The sequence below is a fragment of the Xenopus tropicalis genome, chromosome 3, assembly GCF_000004195.4.
Source record: "Xenopus tropicalis strain Nigerian chromosome 3, UCB_Xtro_10.0, whole genome shotgun sequence".
Lineage (NCBI taxonomy): Eukaryota > Metazoa > Chordata > Amphibia > Anura > Pipidae > Xenopus > Xenopus tropicalis.
In genome coordinates this window covers 2,175,490-2,198,180 of record NC_030679.2, presented here as the reverse complement: position 1 = coordinate 2,198,180, position 22,691 = coordinate 2,175,490, and the positions used below count along the sequence as shown (strand labels likewise).

At 43.6% G+C, this 22,691-nt stretch overlaps 1 protein-coding gene and 1 long non-coding RNA gene across 9 annotated transcripts; one reads left to right on the top strand and one right to left on the bottom strand.

Annotated features, from left to right (window-relative positions):
- Positions 1-553: 553 nt before the first annotated feature.
- nrip3 (nuclear receptor interacting protein 3) lies at positions 554-21,218 on the bottom strand. 8 transcript variants are annotated; one of them, XR_004221893.1, is made up of 8 exons: positions 19,312-19,591; positions 16,975-17,172; positions 15,810-15,892; positions 11,927-12,005; positions 10,832-11,013; positions 8,084-8,161; positions 1,070-1,192; positions 554-864 (listed from the first exon to the last, which is right to left on the bottom strand). XR_004221893.1 is itself a non-coding variant. In XM_031898447.1 (5 exons), the coding sequence occupies exons 1-5, from the start codon at positions 19,492-19,494 to the stop codon at positions 11,216-11,218; spliced, it is 567 nt and encodes a 188-aa protein (XP_031754307.1). In that variant the 5' UTR covers positions 19,495-19,591; the 3' UTR covers positions 10,959-11,215. The 8 variants fall into 8 exon arrangements, 6 of the variants coding, with proteins under 6 accessions (XP_031754307.1, XP_031754306.1, XP_031754305.1 ...); XR_004221892.1 differs by lacking the exons at positions 554-864; positions 1,070-1,192; positions 8,084-8,161 and having other exon boundaries at positions 10,959-11,239; positions 11,670-12,005; XM_031898447.1 differs by lacking the exons at positions 554-864; positions 1,070-1,192; positions 8,084-8,161 and having other exon boundaries at positions 10,959-11,239.
- On the top strand, positions 794-2,367 carry LOC105945982. Its single transcript, XR_004221895.1, has 2 exons — positions 794-886; positions 1,046-2,367. It is a non-coding gene; the product is annotated as an uncharacterized LOC105945982 (long non-coding RNA).
- Positions 21,219-22,691: the final 1,473 nt, after the last annotated feature.

The window sequence follows — 22,691 nt, the reverse complement described above, 5'->3', positions numbered from 1 at the left end:
ATGTTTTCCTTTTTCTCTGTATTAATAAAACAGTACCTGTACTTGATCCCAACTAAGATATAATTACCCCTTATTGGGGCAGAACAGCCCTATTGGGTTTATTTAATGGTTAAATGATTCCCTTTTCCCTGTAATAATAAAACAGTACCTGTACTTGATCCCAACTAAGATATAATTACCCCTTATTGGGGGCAGAACAGCCCTATTGGGTTTATTTAATGGTTAAATGATTCCCTTTTCCCTGTAATAATAAAACAGTACCTGTACTTGATCCCAACTAAGATATAATTACCCCTTATTGGGGGCAGAACAGCCCTATTGGGTTTATTTAATGGTTAAATGATTCCCTTTTCCCTGTAATAATAAAACAGTACCTGTACTTGATCCCAACTAAGATATAATTACCCCTTATTGGGGCAGAACAGCCCTATTGGGTTTATTTAATGGTTAAATGATTCCCTTTTCCCTGTAATAATAAAACAGTACCTGTACTTGATCCCAACTAAGATATGATTAATCCTTATTGGATGCAAAACAATCCTGTGAGGTTTAAATGAGCCAAATTACGGAAAGACCCCTTATCCGGAAAGCCCCAGGTCCCGAGCATTCTGGATAACAGGTCCTATACCGGTACCTTTACTAAAAACTGAAACAGAAGGTTTCTCTCTAGAATATTCTAGGTGCATTTCTTACCATCAGGCTGACGCCAGACTGGAACAGCTCGTAGGGGTAGAGGATTCGGTCATAGTGCAACTTCAGAAGAGAGCCTGTGCCTTTGCCTGGCTGGTATCCCATCCGATTGCCCACCTGAGACCATTTCTTCTCTTTAGTGACAACCTCAAATCCCCCCTCACTGGAAACCACCTGGAGTGAAAAAGGAAAGAAGGTAACAGTCTACGGATGGCTCTGGGCAATAAGGCCCTTTATGTTCTTTTAGAAAGGTGTAATTATATAAACTTCCTGCAGTTATTTAATTACAGTAAACCATTTAATCCTGGCGCAGAAGACACTGCAAGATGCTAATGCGTATGTTGTTTATCTGCAGAACCACCTGTCCCTGCACGCCCACCTTGCTCAGTGCATACACACCCAACAGCTTGCCATCCACTACTGGAATTCTGAGCGCGGAACCTTGCAGCTCCCAAAATTTTCCCAGCTGATCCAAGAAATCGAGTTTGACACGGGTCATTGCCTGGATGAAAGAAAATTCCGACAGTCAGGGTGCAAGCCTGCAGATAACATACTATACTAAAGCAAAGAGTAATGAACTTATAGCCTTACGACTGCTGTGAACTACAACTCCCAAGCATTCTTTATAGGTGGAAAGCTGCTGTAAATTGTCTACCCTAATTCTAACATCAAACCTGAACACTTATTTCTATATTTAAGTTCTACAATACAATCAGTATTACGGCCAAACATATACATAGCCACTTGCAGTTGTCCAGCGATGTAAAGTTACCAACAATATGGTCTATAACACACTGGACTTTTTAACTTCCTTTTCTCTTTTTGGAATTGTAGTTAAAATTCACAGTGTTTTCAATAAAGTCTAAGGGTTACAACCTTAAGGGTGAAGAACACACAGAGCTACTAGTAGCAGCTACTTTTTCATGGCTACTAAATGCCAGAAAATCCCCTGCCATAGACAATACTGAGAATTGCCTCTGCTAAACCACACGTAGAGACAATTATCAGTAAATGATCAGCATTGTCTATTTTAGTAGCCACGACAAGTAGCTGCTACTAGTAGCTCTGTGTGTCTTCACCCTTAATCTTGCAGAAAATGAAGAATATTCTAGTCTCCTGGGCATCAAGGGGGAAAAGTGTGTATTGGACTATAGCTTAATCCTTTCCTGTTGCAGCCTAGTGGCTTTTAATAAGGTGGCCTACTCACCTCCCAGGGGACATACACATAATTGCTGGAGAGGGAACATAGCATGGGAGGAGGCGCTGCATCACTGTGCAACATAAGCAAGCGGAACTGGCACAACAGGTGTGCAATTGGCTCCATACACTCCCTTCATGGCAGGTAATTAAGAGGAATAAACAAAACATGCAAATGCACAGGATATCTCCAGCCTATATCATAACAAGGGAAACGTCATGTACCTAATCTGTACTGCTGTGTCTTTTTGTCCTTGCCACATATCCAAGCTGACACATTAGTTTATGGATGGGATACCCAACAGGTGGCCCTCCTGCTATACTTCTTCCCTATTCCCCTGCTGAATCGGAAGCCATGCTAGAACTGCTTTTGTTTAAGCTGCCAGGGAGTTATGATGTTATGCAGTGTGATTCCAGTCTCTATAAATGACTTCTGCCCACATCCGCATTTTAACAATGCAAGATCATAAAGTCAATTAACCCTTTAAGTGCCAGCCGAATTCGTCATTTCGGTTCCCCCCAGTGCCAGACGTTTTTTAAGCATTTTGTACTCATTCGCTTTAACAATGTTTTTTGGTAGGAAAACCTCCATGAAACTAGGGAAATTATATATCGTTTTTTTCGTCACTAATTGGGCTTCGACATACATACCAAATTTTATAACTTTTCTGGAGATATGATGTGTATTTTGGGTGAATTATGTAAAAAAAAAATAAAATTATGAAAAATTTCTGTATATTTTGAGTTTTTTTTTCCATAGAAAAGTTAATTTTACTCACTTTTTTTTGTTGTTTGTAAAAGCCCTGATACTCCCAAGTCCAACGATACCAAATATGTGGTGGTACCCCACAGTTCCTGTCCAGAAGTAACCCCCAAACTAAAGAAATACTTTGTACAATATCACACCAGAACAAAGCGGAAAAGCACTTGTAACAGTTGATGCAGCATAACTTATATGTAAATCTAAAATATCCCCTCATGTTTGGTATCTTTAGAAACTACAGACCTTCAGGTTTCTAGGTGCAATGTAGTTTTCACTCAAAAGCCAAATACCTTTTGTCAGTGCATTGTGAAATTTGGAAGTTTTTTTGACATTTTTTTTTTTTCTAAAACGTAAACTTGGACGCATGATCAAATGTGGATTTGACAAAAAAAAATCTCATAAAAATTTTCTAACAAAGGCAAATTTGAAAGACAAATTTCTACTGAATAAAATGATGCCCCATATGTATGGGTGCACATAAAGACATGGGCACCAACCACTCCAAAGCAGGGGCAATGCACAAGGGCAATTACAGCTAAAAATGTGGGGGCTGTGCTCTATGTGCACTTCCTGCAGTTTTTCATTGATAACCCCCCCTAATTGTGAAATAACCCCCACAAACTATATATTTCTGAAAAGTGCACACCTTCAGCTATTCAGAGACACCACTCTTCTCTTTCTACATAGAAAATTGTGGCCGAAGTCCCTTGCAGAAGTCAGCGCTTTGGTCAGAAATCGAGGAAAAAACAGATAAAAAACCTAGATTTCTCCCCAAAATCTCCATGGCAACTACCAAAAACTTACTAAACATCAATCTGCAAGTTCCCCTGAATAAAACAATACCCCATATGTATGGGTGCACATAAAGACGTGGCCACCAAATGCCCCAAAACAGGGGCAATGCATAAGGGCAATTTCAGTTGAAATTTTGGGGGCTGCGCTCTATGTGCACTTCCTGCAGTTTTTCAGTGTTAACCCCCCCCTACCTGTAAAATAACCCCCACAAACTATATATTTCTGAAAAGTGCACACCTTCAGCTATTCAGAGACACCACTCTCCTCTTTCTACATGGAAAATTGTGGCCGCAGTCCCTTACAGAAGTCAGCGCATTGGTCAGAAATCAAGGAAAAACCAGATACAAACCTAGATTTCTCCCCAAAATCTCCATGGCAACTACCAAAAACTTACTAAACATCAATCTGCAAGTTCCCCTGAATAAAACGATACCCCATATGTATGGGTACACATAAAGACGTGGCCACCAAATGCCCCAAAACAGGGGCAATGCATAATAATGGGGCTGCAATTTATGTGCACATCTCAAAGCTTTTCAGACAAAATTGCCCCTTACCTGTGAAAAAAACCATATAAACTGTATATTGATTAAAAATAGACCACTTCAGCTATTCAGAGACACCACTCTTCTCTTTCTACATGGAAAATTGTGGCCGCAGTCCCTTGCAGAAGTCAGCGCTTTGGTCAGAAATTAAGGAAAAACCAGATACAAACCTAGATTTTGGTCAGAAATCAAGGAAAAACCAGATAAAAAACCTAGATTTCTCCCCAAAATCTCCATGGCAACTACCAAAAACTTACTAAACCTCAATTTGCAAGTTCCCCTGAATAAAACGATACCCCATATGTATGGGTGCACATAAAGACGTGTCCACCAAATGCCCCCAAACAGGGGCAATGCATAAGGGGGGGGCTGTGCTCTATGTGCTCTACCTGCAGTTATTTAGTCTAAACACCCCCATACCTGTGAAATAACCCCCACAAACTATATATTTCCAAAAAGTGCACACCTTCAGCTATTCAGAGACACCACTCTTCTCTTTCTACATGGAAAATTGTGGCCGCAGTCCCTTGCAGAAGTCAGCGCTTTGGTCAGAAATCAAGGAAAAACCAGATACAAACCTAGATTTCTCCCCAAAATCTCCATGGCAACTACCAAAAACTTACTAACCATTAATCTGCAAGTTCCCTTGAATAAAACGATACCCCATATGTATGGGTGCACATAAAGACGTGGCCACCAAATGCCCCAAAACAGGGGCAATGCATAAGGGCAATTTCAGTTGAAATTTTGGGGGCTGTGCTCTATGTGCACTACCTGCAGTTTTTCAGTGTTAACCCCCCCTACCTGTGAAATAACCCCCACAATCTATATATTTACGAAAAGTGCACACCTTCAGCTATTCAGAGACACCACTCTTCTCTTTCTACATGGAAAATTGTGGCCGCAGTCCCTTGCAGAAGTCAGCGCTTTGGTCAGAAATCTAGGAAAAACCAGATACAAACCTAGATTTTGGTCAGAAATCAAGGAAAAACCAGATAAAAAACCTAGATTTCTCCCCAAAATCTCCATGGCAACTACCAAAACTTACTAAACCTCAATTTGCAAGTTCCCCTGAATAAAACGATACCCCATATGTATGGGTGCACATAAAGACGTGGCCACCAAATGCCCCCAAACAGGGGCAATGCATAAGGGGGGTCTGTGCTCTATGTGCTCTACCTGCAGTTATTTAGTCTAAACACCCCCCTACCTGTGAAATAACCCCCGCAAACTATATATTTATGAAAAGTGCACAGCTTCAGCTATTCAGAGACGCCACTCTCCTCTTTCTACATGGAAAATTGTGGCCGCAGTCCCTTGCAGAAGTCAGCGCTTTGGTCAGAAATCAAGGAAAAACCAGATACAAACCTAGATTTCTCCCCAAAATCTCCATGGCAACTACCAAAAACTTACTAACCATAAATCTGCAAGTTCCCCTGAATAAAACGATACCCCATATGTATGGGTGCACATAAGTACATGGCCGCCAAACCTGACAATGCATAATATTGGGGCTGCACTCTATGCACCCCTTTTTTTTTTGCCTGCACCCGAATGAATGGAATACGCTCGGGTGCAGGCACATGTAGCCGATATACGCATGAAAACGCGTGAGAATACAAAGTCTTGCGTTTTCATGCGTATATCGGCTACATGCGCCTGCACCCGAGTGTATTCCATTCATTCGGGTGCAGGCACAAGTAGCAGGCGTAGGGCTGAATTTTCGGCAAGCGTTTTTCCACTTGCTGAAAAAATCAGCCCTACGCCATGTGTGGCATCAGCCTAACCCTTGGCAATAGAAACTACCAGAACAATCTTAGCACCTCTGGACCTTACTAGAACAACTGAAATCAAATGAAGTTAAAATGGAATAAAACCACTAAAAGCAATCAAAGAACAATAATTGCAATGAAATCGGTGGTCAGAGCCCTGGATCCACCAATGTCACTGCAAAAGCAACCTTTTTGGGGCACTAAATACACAATAAAGAACAATGCAAAGATAAAACACCATAAAATCAGTAAATTCAAATAAAAACCACTCAAACCAACAGAAGAACAATTATTGCAATGAAATCGGTGGTCAGAGCCCTGGATCCACCAATGTCACTGCAAATTCAGCACCCAATAGCAATACAAAAGTTACAGTGCAATAGAATAATTCAAAAACAGAAATCAATTATGAAAATGCAAAAAAACACTAAAATGCAACCAAATAAATCAGATAATTATAGATCAGAAATAAAGTTTTAGTAAAAAAAAAAAGACTGCCAAAGAAAGCAAAGAAAGAAAGAAAAGCAAAGAAAGAAAGAAAGAAAGAAAAAAAAAAAAAAAAAAGTGTAAGTGTAAGGGGCTGATTTACTTACCCACGAACGGGTCGAATGGAGTCCGATTGCGTTTTTTTCGTAATGATCGGTACTTTGCGATTTTTTCGTATGTTTTGCGATTTTTTCGGATTCTTTACGAATTTTTCGGATCCAATACGATTTTTGCGTAAAAACGCGAGTTTTCCTATCCATTACGAAAGTTGCGTAAAAAGTTGCGCATTTTGCGTAGCGTTAAAACTTACGCGAAAAGTTGCGCATTTTTCGTAGCGTTAAGTTTTAACGCTACGAAAAATGCGCAACTTTTCGCGTAAGTTTTAACGCTACGCAAAATGCGCAACTTTTTACGCAACTTTCGTAATGGATACGAAAAACTCGCGTTTTTACGCAAAAATCGTATTGGTAACGAAAAATTCGTACAGAATCCGAAAAAATCGCAAAACATACGAAAAAGTCGCAAAATGTTAGTTTTCAAGTCGGAACTTTTCCAATTCGGGTCGGATTCGTGGGTTAGTAAATCAGCCCCTAAGTGTGTGTGTAAGTGTCTGTGTGTGCTTGGGAAAGTTGTAAATAAGTGTGTATGTGTGTAAAAGTGTAATAATGACAAAGATAGAAGAAGAAATGGAAAAAAAAAAAAAAAAGATAGAAATAAGCTGAGATAGAAAGTTGAGATAGAAATAAGCAAAATAAACAGTGGTTAGAGAGTTGTAGTTCAGCTTACACAATGCAGGCAGGCGATCAGGGCGACCAATCCAGCAGGAACGCAGCAGGAAGGCAGCAGGGAGGCTCCATCAGTCTCACGTGGCAGCAGGAGTGAAGAGGCGACGCGGGGGCGGCGACAATTAATGGGACAGCAGTGGACACGTCATCAATGCGTGTCCACTGCTGTCATTGGCTGAGGGACTGGATCGGCGGCGCTGGGGGACCGGATCGGTGAGTATGTCTTCATTTGCTCGTTGCCTAGGGGGTTGTGCAGGCTTTACAAGCGCTGCACTGCTTTAAAAGCGAGCGCAGCGCTTGTAAACCCGTTAGTGCTGTAGGACGTAGATTCTACGTTCTATGGCACTTTGGTCCCTTGGTACCTAGGACGTAGAATCTACGTCCTATGGCACTAAAAAGGTTAAACATACACGTTTGTTTATATTGCAAAGGTTCTATTTAGCTATGACTGGTCTAGAGCAGTTAGAATAATGAAAGTAAATATCGGCTACTGTTCTGGAACAAATACGATACTGCCTAAAGGTCCCCATACACGGGCCGATTGTAGCTGCCGATATGGGTCCCTTAGACCGATTCAGCAACTAATCGGCCCATGTAGGGGCACTAACGACGGGCCTGCCTGACCAATATCTGGCCTGAAATCGGGCAGATATCGATCGGCAGGTTAAAAAATCTAGTCGGATGGGGGACCGTATCGGCTCGTTGATTCGGTCCCCAAACCGACTTTGCCTATACCCGTCGTTATAATTCGATCGTTTGGCCACACGATCAAATTAGCCTGGATTCTCCTGATATCGGGAGAAGATCCGCTCGCTTGGCGACATCGCCAAGCGAGCGGATCTGAAGGTGTATGGCCACCTTAAATCCAAATATCTGTATATAACTAATAGGGATATGGAAAACCAACCCAAGTTGGTCAAGCTTCTAACTAACAATTTTGTTAATGTCCATATCCTCAAGTTCCAACATGTTAATGTAGCTACAAAAACAGCAGTTTGTAATAACCATGATCTGGGTTTATTCCCAGCACAATAATCACAGAAACCTTACCTCTAGTTCGTTGAGGCGCTGTACCCGAGGGGTGAAGCAGAAGCTTTTGACATCGCAGGCAAAGGGCGGCTGCCAGTCCTGAGATAAAGGAACATAAAAGCAATAAAGCTAAGCTGTAACTGTGCCAATAACCAAAACTGGCTCTCTAGGGGGCTAAGAATAAATCTATAAAGCGCACAGGCAAACTAAAGGGAAATTCTAGGTTTTCTTTTCTATACCTTTTATAAAGAGAAAATAAAGGATAATTATGAGTTTTGTCCTGCAAAGGGATGCTCAGAACAATGTATTTGGAGCAGTACCTGCCCAAGTTCCAAGTTGTAGAAGTAATTCTGAACCTTGCCTTCAGAAGTACAAATAATATAAACCCTGCCTGTGCTACTAAATCAGCAGGGGAGACACACTAGGGGATTACTGCTGGCATTAAGCATTTTCATGGTTAAAGTAATAGCTCTGCTAAACGTTTAAACAGTTTAAATACCTACAGGTGTCAGGAAGGTACCTATATAATATAAACCCACACAAATAATATGTATAGGATTTATTTTTAATTAAATAAATAGAATACAAACTTCATAGGAAAAAAACTCCCAGTGGGCCCCCTTGCTCACCCAACCATTTGCCTTGTATGCCTACACCATGGCCATTACTCAATTCTATGAGAAGAAACAAAAGAAATAAAGGAAAGGATAGATAATAGTATGTAAAAATAAGTAATTAAGAAATTAAAGAAAGTGAGTGAACTGGGAAGGAATGGTGGTCTGGACAGTGGGCCTAAGGTTTTCTGGTGGGCCCTTGGCACCCCAGTCCGACACTGGTGGCTGTTATCTAGAAGCAGCAAACTGCAGCTTAAAACTAGGGATGCAACAAATCCAGGATTCGGTTCGGAATCCAGGAATCTCGCCCAAAAACCAAAATAGTGGATTCGGTGCATCCCTACTTAAACCCCAGGTATAACCCTAATGTGTACACTAAAGCTGCAGTGTTGGGATTTTAGGAAAAATAGACTACAAAGTAATGGCAGAGAAGATTAATTTCAGTAATTGGACTTCCCTTCCATTTGTAATCATTGGAGCAAAAACCCTGGTACAATACCCTGCTGACTAGGTCCTCCACCTCTTTCAGCAAAAAATAATACAAAAGTTCTTCTTTAACTACTTAAACTTTAATGGTTTGATTATAGTGACCTTTCAGCTTGGACACAATCACCCCACTACTGGCTGACTATTGCCTTCTTTGATTGTTAGAACAATAATATAATATCAAATAATAGAATAAATATTATCCATTGAAACTGCACCATATGCGATAGCCCAAAACAGTAAATGCAGTCGGCCATTAGCCACTCTGAACATGCATAAAGCAAATTTATATAGAGGACACTTTCCCCATGATGTTTGGCCATATGGCCTGTATACATAAGTAATCCTTACAAATGCAAACAAACACACTTTGGGCATGATAGAATTTTGGGGTACATACCCTCAAGTTATGCCTCACGTGTCATGGGGTACAACAGGGCATGTAGTCATTATCCTCTGCCTATATAGAACCTACATATTCTGCAGCTCTCTTAGGGCTCTGGCACATGGGGAGATTAGTCACCCGCGGCAAAACTCCCTGTTCGCGGGCGACTAATCTCCCAGAGTTGCCTTCCCCCTGCCATCCCACCGGCGAACATGTAAGTCGCCGGCGGGATGGCAGACGCCATCATGTAAGTCGCCCCGCCGCGTCTGCCATCTCACCGGCGACTTACATGTTCGCCGGTGGGATGGCAGGGGAAGGCTACTCGGGGAGATTAGTCGCCCGCGAACAGGGAGTTTTGCCGCGGGCGACTAATCTCCCCGTGTGCCAGAGCCCTTAGGGTGAAGACACACAGAGCTACTAGTAGCAGCTACTTGTCGTGGCTACTAAAATAGACAATGCTAATCATTTACTGATAATTGTCTCTACGTGTATTGTCTATGGAAGGGATTTTCAGTAGCTTGAAAAAGTAGCTGCTACTAGTAGCCCGGTGTGTCTTTAGGGCAGTGGTACACAGGGAGATTAGTGATGGGCGACTAATCTCCCCGCAATGCCATCCCACCGGCTAGAGTGTAAATTGCCGGTGGGATGGCATACGCGTCGCTACGATGTCCCACGGTCGCTCAAAGTTTCCTCCAAAGACAACTTTGTGCGACATCGCAGTGAAGCATCCCACTGGCGATTTAAATGCTAGCCGGTGGGATGGCATTGCGGGGAGATTTGTTGCCCACGACAAAGAAGATTTGTGTACCATGTACCACTGCCCTCACCCTTATACATCATTCTAATTAGTCCCTGCCTCCATGAAGTTTACAATCGAAGTGCCGATTTTACGCACACACTAAAGTCAGTATCAGGGGCACCTCAATCTGCCTGTATGTTTTTGGAAAGTGCAAGAAAATCCACCTGGGGGGGGGGGGGACATAAAAATTCCCTGAAGATAGTGCCCTGGCTGGAATCAAACTGACCATAAAGCAGCAATGCCAACCAATGGGTCATTGGTTTCTAAAAAATGTGACCAAGAGCAAAGACTAATCAAACATCTGACATTTGTCATCAGCCTGTGTGAACTTATTATAATCATATATATATATATATAATAATAAAACTTATATAATGTGACTTGCACACAGTATGTATCAGCTCCCTGTTACAACTGCATCATTTATCCATAAGGAATTATTTCAGGATATCAGTGTACTGATAACATCCATCTATCAGACTTACCTTGGGAGGTGGGATTTTGCATATCCCTGTCTTTTCAGCAATCGGTCAGATGCGTCCGATGAAACTCAGGGGATCAGAGAATTCCTCCCAGCTGGGCTCGAACACCGGGCATTCCGGAGGGGGCACAAATTCGATGTAGGCGGCCATTCCAAACAAGTGTTTATCCTCAGGTGGGTATAGAACTAGACAAGCGGTATAGTGCGGATAAGCATCCCAGATCTTGCTTGGATAAAGCCAGAGGCTCCTTTCTCTGTCATGAAGTAACGTCCCTCATCGAGTTTTCTCTGTGATCCTTCACTACAGCCACGGATTTACTCCCCGTCTCTCCTGTTCCCTCAGTAACCAGTGCCTGATGTTACCAACACCGGAGGAAGCAAATACAGTCTAACACTTAGGGATTCCCTGAGACTGTTGACAAAAAGATCACTTTATTCCCCTCGCTGGTGGTTGTGACACTGGGCTAACGTTGAGTTTGCACCCCAATATCTACAGGTACTCCCTGTGGCTTCTATTACTGTATCTCCCACAGCCCCCGGGACAGCAGGAACCCCCCTGTGAAGCCCACAGAGTCCCCTAATTCTGCCACAGAGTCAGGCAGATACTTTTGCTGGGACAATCAAGACTCCCAAATATCCAACCCCCAGTTCCATATAATATAACGAGCTCTTTATTTCAGTTATTGGGGTACTCAGGGTGCCAAAGTTCCACTTTTTACTACTAGTTACTTTTGCTGAGACAATCAAGACTCCCAAATATCCAACCCCCAGTTCCATATAATATAACGAGCTCTTTATTTAAGTTATTGGGGTACTCAGGGTGCCAAAGTTCCACTACTTACCTGACTATGACACCCCAAGTCCCAGAGTCACCTTGTAGCAATTCCCTAAGTTAGAATTAATTTCTAATTTCAACAGACACCTCCTACCAGAAAGCCCCCAGTCTGTGCCACTAGGGTCTCTGCAGCCTCGTTTTGAAAGGCCCAATGATGTGCCCCCTCTCAGGCAACTTCCTGTTGCAATTGCCCCCCCTGGGGCTTCCTAGTACCCAGTCCCCTTCCTGAAGCCCAGCAGCTCCTTCAGCACATCCAGTACTTACAGTAAATTCCAGGCTCCAGTCCGTATCATTCCTAGGTCCATAAAGTCCTGATGCAACTTTGTAATGTGAAATTGGGGCCCTAAAGGATTAAAGAGGCTGGTTGTATAATCTCCAGGTATCCCTCCGCGCTAGTTAAAGCTATGTGGATTAATAACAGCCTGTAATGTGAAAAATAGCCGATAGATGGCGCTACATGAACATTCCTTTAGATAAAGGAGATCTTCACCTGGTTTTGCAAACGGTTGTTTCATCCGTGTGTAAAAAGTTTTTACAATTCCAGAACTGGAGTATAATCTATAGAATGGCTGCGAATGGGGGTGGAGTTGGGATAAAAATGGAATTAAGTGTCACAAATGTTCACACGCCTATTTCCTATGTAGAGGAAAAGTTAAATCAAAATCTTTCATTAGCAATGATAATTATAATGTATTAATGAAATTATAATACATATACTGTTATGAAGATAAAGACATGTTGTCATAATTCTCCTTTGCATATCGGGTATTCGTTTTGGAATCTAAACCTGAGGGAATTGTAGTTTAAACACATGTGGATAGCGATAGAATAAACTACAATTCCCAGAAGACACCTGGTGAGCGGGCGGGCCGACTCAAGTATCGCCCTAGCGGATTGGATGCTTCAATGATTCTGGATTGAACTGGGTGCGTGATTGGTTAAGCTTGCGGAGGCGGGCTGTTTGGATCGTAGAGTTAGGGGTGGGGTAACTGGTGGTAGGAGACCTGTGTAGTGGCTTGTACCAGAGCTCGTAAGGTGGGGTACAGGTACGTACAGTGTGACATCTGGGGGCAGGGGTTATATACATTTATGCACAGCTATAGCGCCATTGGATAGGCCTGTATGCTAAATAATGTGCCATACCCCGCACTTGACCCCCTAACCAATCATAGCTCTTATTTGGCACCCCCAGAGCTTTTATTGTGCTTTTTTTGTTCCCTCTATTAGAATAGGCATAAGGGTGGGTAACTAGACATAGGGGAACCTCCAGTAAGTGAATGTAGAAGCGCCTAATACATAGTGGGGCTGCAAGAGTAAAACTTATGGGAAATACTGTAGGGAACTCAATCTAGCGCTGGTAAAGCGATATGTACAATGGAAACAACGCGCGTTGCCATAGCAACCCCTCTCTCTTTAGCGCAAAAGGCCATGGTGTTATGGCATTGTGTCAGATGGAAGAATTTATATTACCCATATATAACCCATCATCCCTCTCCCCAAAGATTGGGAGAGTTGTATGTTTGTTTATTATTTATTTATATACTACTTATCCGCTAATCATAAAGAAATAAAGAGATGTCTCGTTAAAACAGCCCATATCAAGCATATTCCTACTTAAAATGTAGATAAATTAGAAATAAATAAATACCAGGAATCCAATAATTGACCAAAAATAAGCTTAAAATTGAATTTAAAATGCCGCCAAGTCCAAATCTACATTGAGTCCTTCCGGATGCAATGTATTCAATTTAAAAATCCAAACGTTTTCTCGTTGTCTTAATCTAGTAAATCCGTCTCCACCTCTTAACTTGGGAGAAATATGCTCCAGTCCCATAAAGAATATCAAGGCAAACCTTATCTGCGCTTTAAAGATTACAAAACACAACAATATAGATATTAAGGTCTAGAAGGAAGGACTGTAAGAAAGAGAAAAAAAAATATATATATATTTTTGCAGTGCTAAATTGCCATTAACCAACATTAATAATTAGATGTAGCTGCCCTCCTCCCTACTAATCCTATAGTGCTTACACAAATTATCTCCAAAGGAGTTGGCGCTAAAAACACCCAAAGAAGTGTAAAAATAATTGTATATTTATCATAAATAAATCAATGTGTTACATCAAAGTAGAATCAATTTTAAATAATAAAAAAAAAAAATCATATACACCACTAATTAAAAATACCAATTAGATTATATATACAAGAGAAAATCACATAGGGCAGAAGACATTAAATATAGTAACAGAAACCATGTATTACTTCCCAATGATTTATTATTGAATTCCCAGTTAATGCATATCATTCCCTCAGGAGAAATCAATTAGAGTGTTTAAAAGAGAATTCATTGCTCTGACCCATATATGAGGAAATCAAGAGGGAAAATCAATAGAAATACACTGAATTAAAAATCCCACAGTATATCCCAATTATTAGAATAAAAAAGTGAGGAGCTTAAAACACCATAAAACAATTAATTGGATCCTTAATTAACTTCTCCAGATATCAGATGCAGTATTACACCGCCTATAGCCAATATATGGCTCTTAGCCCCACTGAGGGATATTTAATAAAGAAGTTACACAAATAAAACCCTTGTTTTCCCTCTTACTCTGTGCAAATACTAAGAATGCAGGCGTGCATATAGAGATAAAATTGCACACTATATGGTATTCAATTATCTCATAGCCTCCAAGTAACTACAAGCACACAATAAAACAGAGCCCTAACTGGGCATAAGAACAAATACACAACCCCCCTTGTCCCGGCCGGGAACTTACTAGGGATAAGACAGAGAGAGGCACATTGGCTGAGGGATGCGACTCACACGCTGTTCCTTTCCCTTCGGTGACGTCACCGGTAGGTGCCGAGTCTGTCAATACGGGTCCTCTCTCCAGGCAGTCCGACGCGTTTCGCGCTCTGCGCTTCCTCATGGACTATTGGGTTCCTATGGGCCAACCCCCTCTTTATACCCGCCTGCATACTATTCTATACTACATCTACTTTGATGTAACACATTGATTTATTTATAATAAATATACAATTATTTTTACACTTCCATAAAGAATATCCCTTTGGGATCACTATTATTGTGAAACAGCTTAAAATGTCTCGATACCCCATGGTTCATTCTCCCTGCTTTACTGTTACGGATGTGCTCATTAACCCTACTTCCCACTGATCTTATAGTCCGCCCCACGTAAACTTTGTTACACGGACAAGTGAGAGCATAGACTACATATGTTGTGCGACAATTAATAAAGGTCTTGGAAATTGGAATATCCCTATTGGGTTTATTTCATGGTTAAATGATTCCCTTTTCTCTGTAATAATAAAACAGTACCTGTACTTGATCCCAACTAAGATATAATTACCCCTTATTGGGGGCAGAACAGCCCTATTGGGTTTATTTCATGGTTAAATGATTCCCTTTTCTCTGTAATAATAAAACAGTACCTGTACTTGATCCCAACTAAAATATAATTAATCCTTATTGGAAGAAAAACAATCCTATTGGATTTAATTAATGCTTTATTGATTTTTTTTTTAGTAGACTTTAGATGTGGAGATCCAAATTACGGAAAGACCCCTTATCCTGCGCACTCTTGGTCCTGCACATTCTGGATAACAGGTTCTATACCTGTAGTTGCTTCTTTTTGCTCCTCCTATAGACAACTCTGGGACTGGTCCAGCTGGAGGGGGGTTAAAGGGGTTGTTCACCTTTTAATTAAAGTTTAGTATAATGTAGACTGCTGTTCTGAGACAATTTGCAATTGGTCTTCATTTTTTTTTATGAATTTACTTTTTGTTCAGCAGCTCTCCAGTTTAAAATTTCAGCAGTCATGTGGTTGCTAGGGTTCAAATTACCTTAACAACCAGGGACTGGTTTGAATAAGAGACTGATATATTTATAGGAGAGGGGGATGGATAGAAAAATGAGTAATAAAAAGGAGCAAATAATGGAAAAACTATAGAAAATAAATAATGAAGCCCAATTGAAACGTTACTTAGAATTGGCCATTCTACAACATACTAAAAGTTTAATGTAAAGGGGGAGCCTATGTGAAAAAAACACAAACAATTTGTTTTGTATTATTGTATAATTCTCCTAAAGTTGTGGCCCCCACCCCACCCTGGTTGCTCTTACCCCAGCCTTTCCGTGCAGCTCCGGGAGATGAGGTTCTGTTGATGTTCCGTGCATAGCTTGGCCCTTGCATCGTGGCCACAAACCTGTGTGCAGAAAGGACACCCCCATTCTTTTATACATATATATATATATATCCCAACCTTATTACCCCTGCCTTTTCAATAGGGACATAAAATCAATCATCCACCCCCCGACCCATATTGATGCTGGAACCCAGTGGTTTAAAGGGGCAGTTCACCATTAAGTTCAACTTTTAGTATGTTATAGAATGCCCAATTCTAAACAACTTTTCAATTGGTCTTCATTATTTGTTTTTCAGAGTTATTAAATGATTTGCCTTTTTCTTCTAACTCAGCTTTCAAATGGGGGGGGGGGGTCACTGACCCCTGAGCCCGGGGCCGGAACTAGGGGTAGGCAGAAGAGGCACCTAGGGGCAACAGTGGGTGGGCGCCAGGCAGGCACCTCTTCTTTCACTTACCCCTATTTCCATGCCCTTTACCCCCACCGTTCACCCACCTCCAGTGACTCCCGCAGCCCCACACATGGGAGGGGGGGATGGGCCAAGCCGGCTGGCTTGCCTAGGGTGCCCGGCTGGCTTGCCTAGGGTGCCCGGCTGGCTTGCCTAGGGTGCCCGGCTGGCTTGCCTAGGGTGCCCGGCTGGCTTGCCTTGGGTGCCCGGCTGGCTTGCCTTGGGTGCCCGGCTGACTTGCCTTGAGTGCCCGGGTGGCTTGCCTAGGGTGCCTGGATGGATTGGTCCGGCACTGCCTGAGGAAAAAAACTATTGCTCTGTGAATATAAAGTATTGTTACTTTATATTACTTATTTATATAGTCAGGCCCTCTCCTATTCATTTATCAGTCTTTCATTCAAACCACAACCCTGGTTGCTAAGGTAATTTGGATCCTAGCAACCAAACAGCTGCTGAAACGCCAAGCTGGAGAGCTGCTGGGCAAAGCTGAAATAATTTTAAAAAAACTACAAATAAAAAAAAAATGAAGACCAATTGCAAATTGTCTCAAAGGTAAACAACCCTCAGTTAAAAGGAGCTGTTGGTGGGAGCAGATTCTGCTCATTGGGGTAACACATTTACTCCCATTAGTCTAACTGGCCAATCAGGGCTCATCTCAGTATAAGCAGGTATACAAGTAGTTGCTAGGGGTTGTACCTTGCAGGGTATGAGTAGAGCTTGTTCCTTCCAGCCACCGGGGGTCTCCTCACCCAACTTAGTTGGCTGTATCGTCTCATCACCCTGGGGGGGTGCGTCTCTCCCCCTGTTGCACGGGGAAGTTGGAAATACAGGGTTATCGCTTTCGATGCTCAGGCTGCCCCCCATGAGCCGTCTCTGGATCACACTGTGTGGCTGCTGCAATCAGATTGGACCTTGATTATAATAATAGTAATGTACTGTTACCCTGCACTAGTAACCTAGGTCTATATGTTTCAGAAACCCTACTATAGTTTATATAAATACCCCGCTATGTAGCCCCGGGGGCAGCCATTCCTGCACTGGTACAGCTGGGGTGTTTGCTACAGAAACCCTACTATAGTTTATATAAATACCCCGCTGTGTAGCCCCGGGGGCAGCCATTCCTGCACTGGTACAGCTGGGGTGTTTGCTACAGAAACCCTACTATAGTTTATATAAATACCCCGCTATGTAGCCCCGGGGGCAGCCATTCCTGCACTGGTACAGCTGGGGTGTTTGCTACAGAAACCCTACTATAGTTTATATAAATACCCCGCTGTGTAGCCCCGGGGGCAGCCATTCCTGCACTGGTACAGCTGGGGTGTTTGCTACAGAAACCCTACTATAGTTTATATAAATACCCTGCTGTGTAGCCCCGGGGGCAGCCATTCCTGCACTGGTACAGCTGGGGTGTTTGCTACAGAAACCCTACTATAGTTTATATAAATACCCCGCTGTGTAGCCCCGGGGGCAGCCATTCCTGCACTGGTACAGCTGGGGTGTTTGCTACAGAAACCCTACTATAGTTTATATAAATACCCCGCTGTGTAGCCCCGGGGGCAGCCATTCCTGCACTGGTACAGCTGGGGTGTTTGCTACAGAAACCCTACTATAGTTTATATAAATACCCCGCTGTGTAGCCCCGGGGGCAGCCATTCCTGCACTGGTACAGCTGGGGTGTTTGCTACAGAAACCCTACTATAGTTTATATAAATACCCCGCTGTGTAGCCCCGGGGGCAGCCATTCCTGCACTGGTACAGCTGGGGTGTTTGCTACAGAAACCCTACTATAGTTTATATAAATACCCGCTGTGTAGCCCCAGGGGCAGCCATTCCTGCACTGGTACAGCTGGGGTGTTTGCTACAGAAACCCTACTATAGTTTATATAAATACCCCGCTGTGTAGCCCCGGGGGCAGCCATTCCTGCACTGGTACAGCTGGGGTGTTTGCTACAGAAACCCTACTATAGTTTATATAAATACCCCGCTGTGTAGCCCCGGGGGCAGCCGTTCCTGCACTGGTACAGCTGGGGTGTTTGCTACAGAAACCCTACTATAGTTTATATAAATACCCCGCTGTGTAGCCCCGGGGGCAGCCATTCCTGCACTGGTACAGCTGGGGTGTTTGCTACAGAAACCCTACTATAGTTTATATAAATACAACGCTGTGTAGCCCTGGGGGCAGCCGTTCCTGCACTGTTACAGCTGGGGTGTTTGCTACAGAAACCTTACTATAGTTTATATAAATTCCCCGCTGTGTAGCCCCGGGGGCAGCCAAACTATAGTAGGGTTTCTGTAGCAAACACCCCAGCTGTACCAGTGCAGGAATGGCTGCCCCCGGGGCTACACAGCGGGGTATTTATATAAACTATAGTAGGAATTCTTAAGCAAACATGCAACTTTTATCAGAGCAGGGCAACAGGACATTATATTTAAATGCCCCAACCAGTAGCTCCGGGGCAACATGTTGCTCCCCAACCCCTTTGGTGTTGCTCTCAGTGCCCCCAAACCAGGGAGTTATTTTTGAATTCCTGACTTGGGGGCAAGTTTTGGTTGAATAAAAACAAGATTTCCTACCAAATAAAGCCCCTGTAAGCTGATAGGGTGCATAGAGGCTGCCTAATAGCCAATCACAGCCCTTATTTGGCTCCTCCATGAACTTTTATGGTGCTTGTGTTGCTCCCCAAGTCTTTTTACATTTGACTGTGGCTCCCGAGTAAGAAAGGCTGAGGACCCCTGATGTATATAGTCAACCAAACCGGGATCAGTGCTTTGCAAATGGTGGGGATTGAGGCTTAGGGGCCCCCCTAGGGCACAGCCCAAAGGCCAGTTAGGTTAACATTTAAACCAAGAGTAGCAGCGTTATAGGACAGCGAACCAACATGGCTGCGTAGAAATCATTGCAGTCTGCAGCATGCATCCATAGAAATCCCTGCAAGACATGAAAGCAGTCCCACATTTTGGCCCTGTAACTTGGTTCAGAGCTGCAAACATTAGTCTCACTGAGCAAGCGGGTCCCCCCCCTCCCACACTCACCAGGTCTTTACTGGTCCCCAGTCTCTGCAGCTGGTCCAGTGGCAGAAGATCCGCAGAGTCTTTGTGCACAAACTGCGTGGCTTGTTTGAGGCGTCTCTGCTGGTGCAGTATTGCTGAGCCCCTCAGATCCTTCTCCCTCTTTGGGGAGTCCCTGTTCTGTGTGTCTCTCCCAAGTCCCTGCATAGTGCAGGTTCAGGGTAATAAGCAGATCTCTATATGAGGTTCCGGGTAGGAAGCAGATCCCTATATGAGGTTCAGGGCAATAAGCAGATCCCTATATGAGGTTCCGGGTAGGAAGCAGATCTCTATATGAGGTTCAGAGTAAGAAGCAGATCCCTATATGAGGTTCCGGGCAATAAGCAGATCCCTATATGAGGTTCCGGGTAGGAAGCAGATCTCTATATGAGGTTCCGGGTAGGAAGCAGATCTCTATATAAGGTTCAGAGTAAGAAGCAGATCTCTATATGAGGTTCAGGGCAATAAGCAGATCCCTATATGAGGTTCAGGGTAGGAAGCAGATCTCTATATGAGGTTCCGGGTAGGAAGCAGATCTCTATATGAGGTTCCGGGTAGGAAGCAGATCTCTATATGAGGTTCAGGGCAATAAGCAGATCCCTATATGAGATTCAGGGCAATAAGCAGATCCCTATATGAGGTTCCGGGTAGGAAGCAGATCCCTATATGAGGTTCCGGGTAGGAAGCAGATCTCTATATGAGGTTCCGGGTAGGAAGCAGATCTCTATATGAGGTTCAGGGCAATAAGCAGATCCCTATATGAGGTTCCGGGTAGGAAGCAGATCTCTATATGAGGTTCAGAGTAAGAAGCAGATCCCTATATGAGGTTCCGGGCAATAAGCAGATCCCTATATGAGGTTCAGGGTAGGAAGCAGATCCCTATATGAGGTTCCGGGTAGGAAACAGATCCCTATATGAGGTTCAGGGTAGGAAGTAGATCTCTATATGAGGTTCTGGGTAAGTAGCAGATCCCTATATGAGGTTCAGGGTAAGAAGCAGATCTCTATATGAGGTTCAGGGTAGGAAGCAGATCCCTATATGAGGTTCAGGGTAGGAAGCAGATCCCTATATGAGGTTCAGGGTAAGAAGCAGATCCCTATATGAGGTTCAGGGTAGGAAGCAGATCCCTATATGAGGTTCCAGGTAAGAAGCAGATCTCTATATGAGGTTCCGGATAAGAAGCAGATCTCGGAATGAATGGATTTTCCCTGCAGATTCTCCTCTTCTTGCTGTACTCGCCCCCATATACTCTGCCTGGTACTTCTCACTCCTTAGCTCTCTGCGTCATTCCCTTCCCTCTCTCTGTATTCAGGGGATTCCTCTCTCGCTCCGTTCCCTCCTCCTGCTCTGCAGTAATACCCCCCCCCCCCCCGTTGTACCTCCCTCATTCTCTCCTGCTGTCATCTCCCCGCTACGCTCCCAAAGGCCAGTTAGGTTAACATTTAAACCAAGAGTAGCAGCGTTATAGGACAGCGAACCAACATGGCTGCGTAGAAATCATTGCAGTCTGCAGCATGCACCTATAGAAATCCCTGCAAGACATGAAAGCAGTCCCACATTTTGGCCCTGTAACTTGGTTCTGAGCTGCAAACATTAGTCTCACTGAGCAAGCGGGTCCCCCCCCCCACTCCCACACTCACCAGGTCTTTACTGGTCCCCATTCTCCGCAGCTGGTCCAGTGGCAGAAGATCCGCAGAGTCTTTGTGCACAAACTGCATGGCTTGTTTGAGGCGTCTCTGCTGGTGCAGTATTGCTGAGCCCCTCAGATCCTTCTCCCTCTTTGGGGAGTCCCTGTTCTGTGTGTCTCTCCCAAGTCCCTGCATAGTGCAGGTTCAGGGTAATAAGCAGATCCCTATATGAGGTTCCGGGTAAGAAGCAGATCCCCTATATGAGGTTCCGGGTAGGAAGCAGATCCCTATATGAGGTTCAGGGTAAGAAGCAGATCCCTATATGAGGTTCCGGGTAGGAAGCAGATCCCTATATGAGGTTCAGGGTAAGAAGCAGATCCCTATATGAGGTTCAGGGCAATAAGCAGATCTCTATATGAGGTTCAGGGCAATAAGCAGATCCCTATATGAGGTTCCGGGTAGGAAGCAGATCTCTATATGAGGTTCCGGGTAGGAAGCAGATCTCTATATGAGGTTCAGGGTAAGAAGCAGATCTCTATATGAGGTTCAGGGCAATAAGCAGATCCCTATATGAGGTTCAGGGCAATAAGCAGATCCCTATATGAGGTTCCGGGTAGGAAGCAGATCTCTATATGAGGTTCCGGGTAGGAAACAGATCCCTATATGAGGTTCAGGGTAGGAAGTAGATCTCTATATGAGGTTCTGGGTAAGTAGCAGATCCCTATATGAGGTTCAGGGTAAGAAGCAGATCTCTATATGAGGTTCCGGGTAGGAAGCAGATCTCTATATGAGGTTCAGGGCAATAAGCAGATCCCTATATGAGGTCCAGGGTAGGAAGCAGATCCCTATATGAGGTTCCGGGTAGGAAACAGATCCCTATATGAGGTTCAGGGTAGGAAGTAGATCTCTATATGAGGTTCTGGGTAAGTAGCAGATCCCTATATGAGGTTCAGGGTAAGAAGCAGATCTCTATATGAGGTTCCGGGTAGGAAGCAGATCTCTATATGAGGTTCCGGGTAGGAAGCAGATCTCTATATGAGGTTCCGGGTAGGAAGCAGATCTCTATATGAGGTTCAGGGCAATAAGCAGATCCCTATATGAGGTTCAGGGCAATAAGCAGATCCCTACATGAGGTTCCGGGTAGGAAGCAGATCTCTATATGAGGTTCCGGGTAGGAAGCAGATCTCTATATGAGGTTCAGGGCAATGAGCAGATCCCTATATGAGGTCCAGGGTAGGAAGCAGATCCCTATATGAGGTTCCGGGTAGGAAACAGATCCCTATATGAGGTTCAGGGTAGGAAGTAGATCTCTATATGAGGTTCTGGGTAAGTAGCAGATCCCTATATGAGGTTCTGGGTAAGTAGCAGATCTCTATATGAGGTTCAGGGCAATGAGCAGATCCCTATATGAGGTCCAGGGTAGGAAGCAGATCCCTATATGAGGTTCCGGGTAGGAAACAGATCCCTATATGAGGTTCAGGGTAGGAAGCAAATCTCTATATGAGGTTCAGGGTAGGAAGTAGATCTCTATATGAGGTTCTGGGTAAGTAGCAGATCCCTATATGAGGTTCTGGGTAAGTAGCAGATCTCTATATGAGGTTCAGGGCAATGAGCAGATCCCTATATGAGGTCCAGGGTAGGAAGCAGATCCCTATATGAGGTTCCGGGTAGGAAACAGATCCCTATATGAGGTTCAGGGTAGGAAGTAGATCTCTATATGAGGTTCTGGGTAAGTAG

Coding starts and splice junctions, on each gene's coding strand:
- nrip3 (XM_031898446.1), bottom strand. CDS start 21,149: ATGCAGGGACTTGGGAGAGACACACAGAACAGGGACTCCCCAAAGAGG. Junction 15,893..16,974: donor CTCTACTCATACCCTGCAAG/GTACAACCCCTA, acceptor TTCTGCACACAG/GTTTGTGGCCACGATGCAAG. Junction 12,006..15,809: donor AGCTGCACGGAAAGGCTGGG/GTAAGAGCAACC, acceptor TTAATCCTTTAG/GGCCCCAATTTCACATTACA.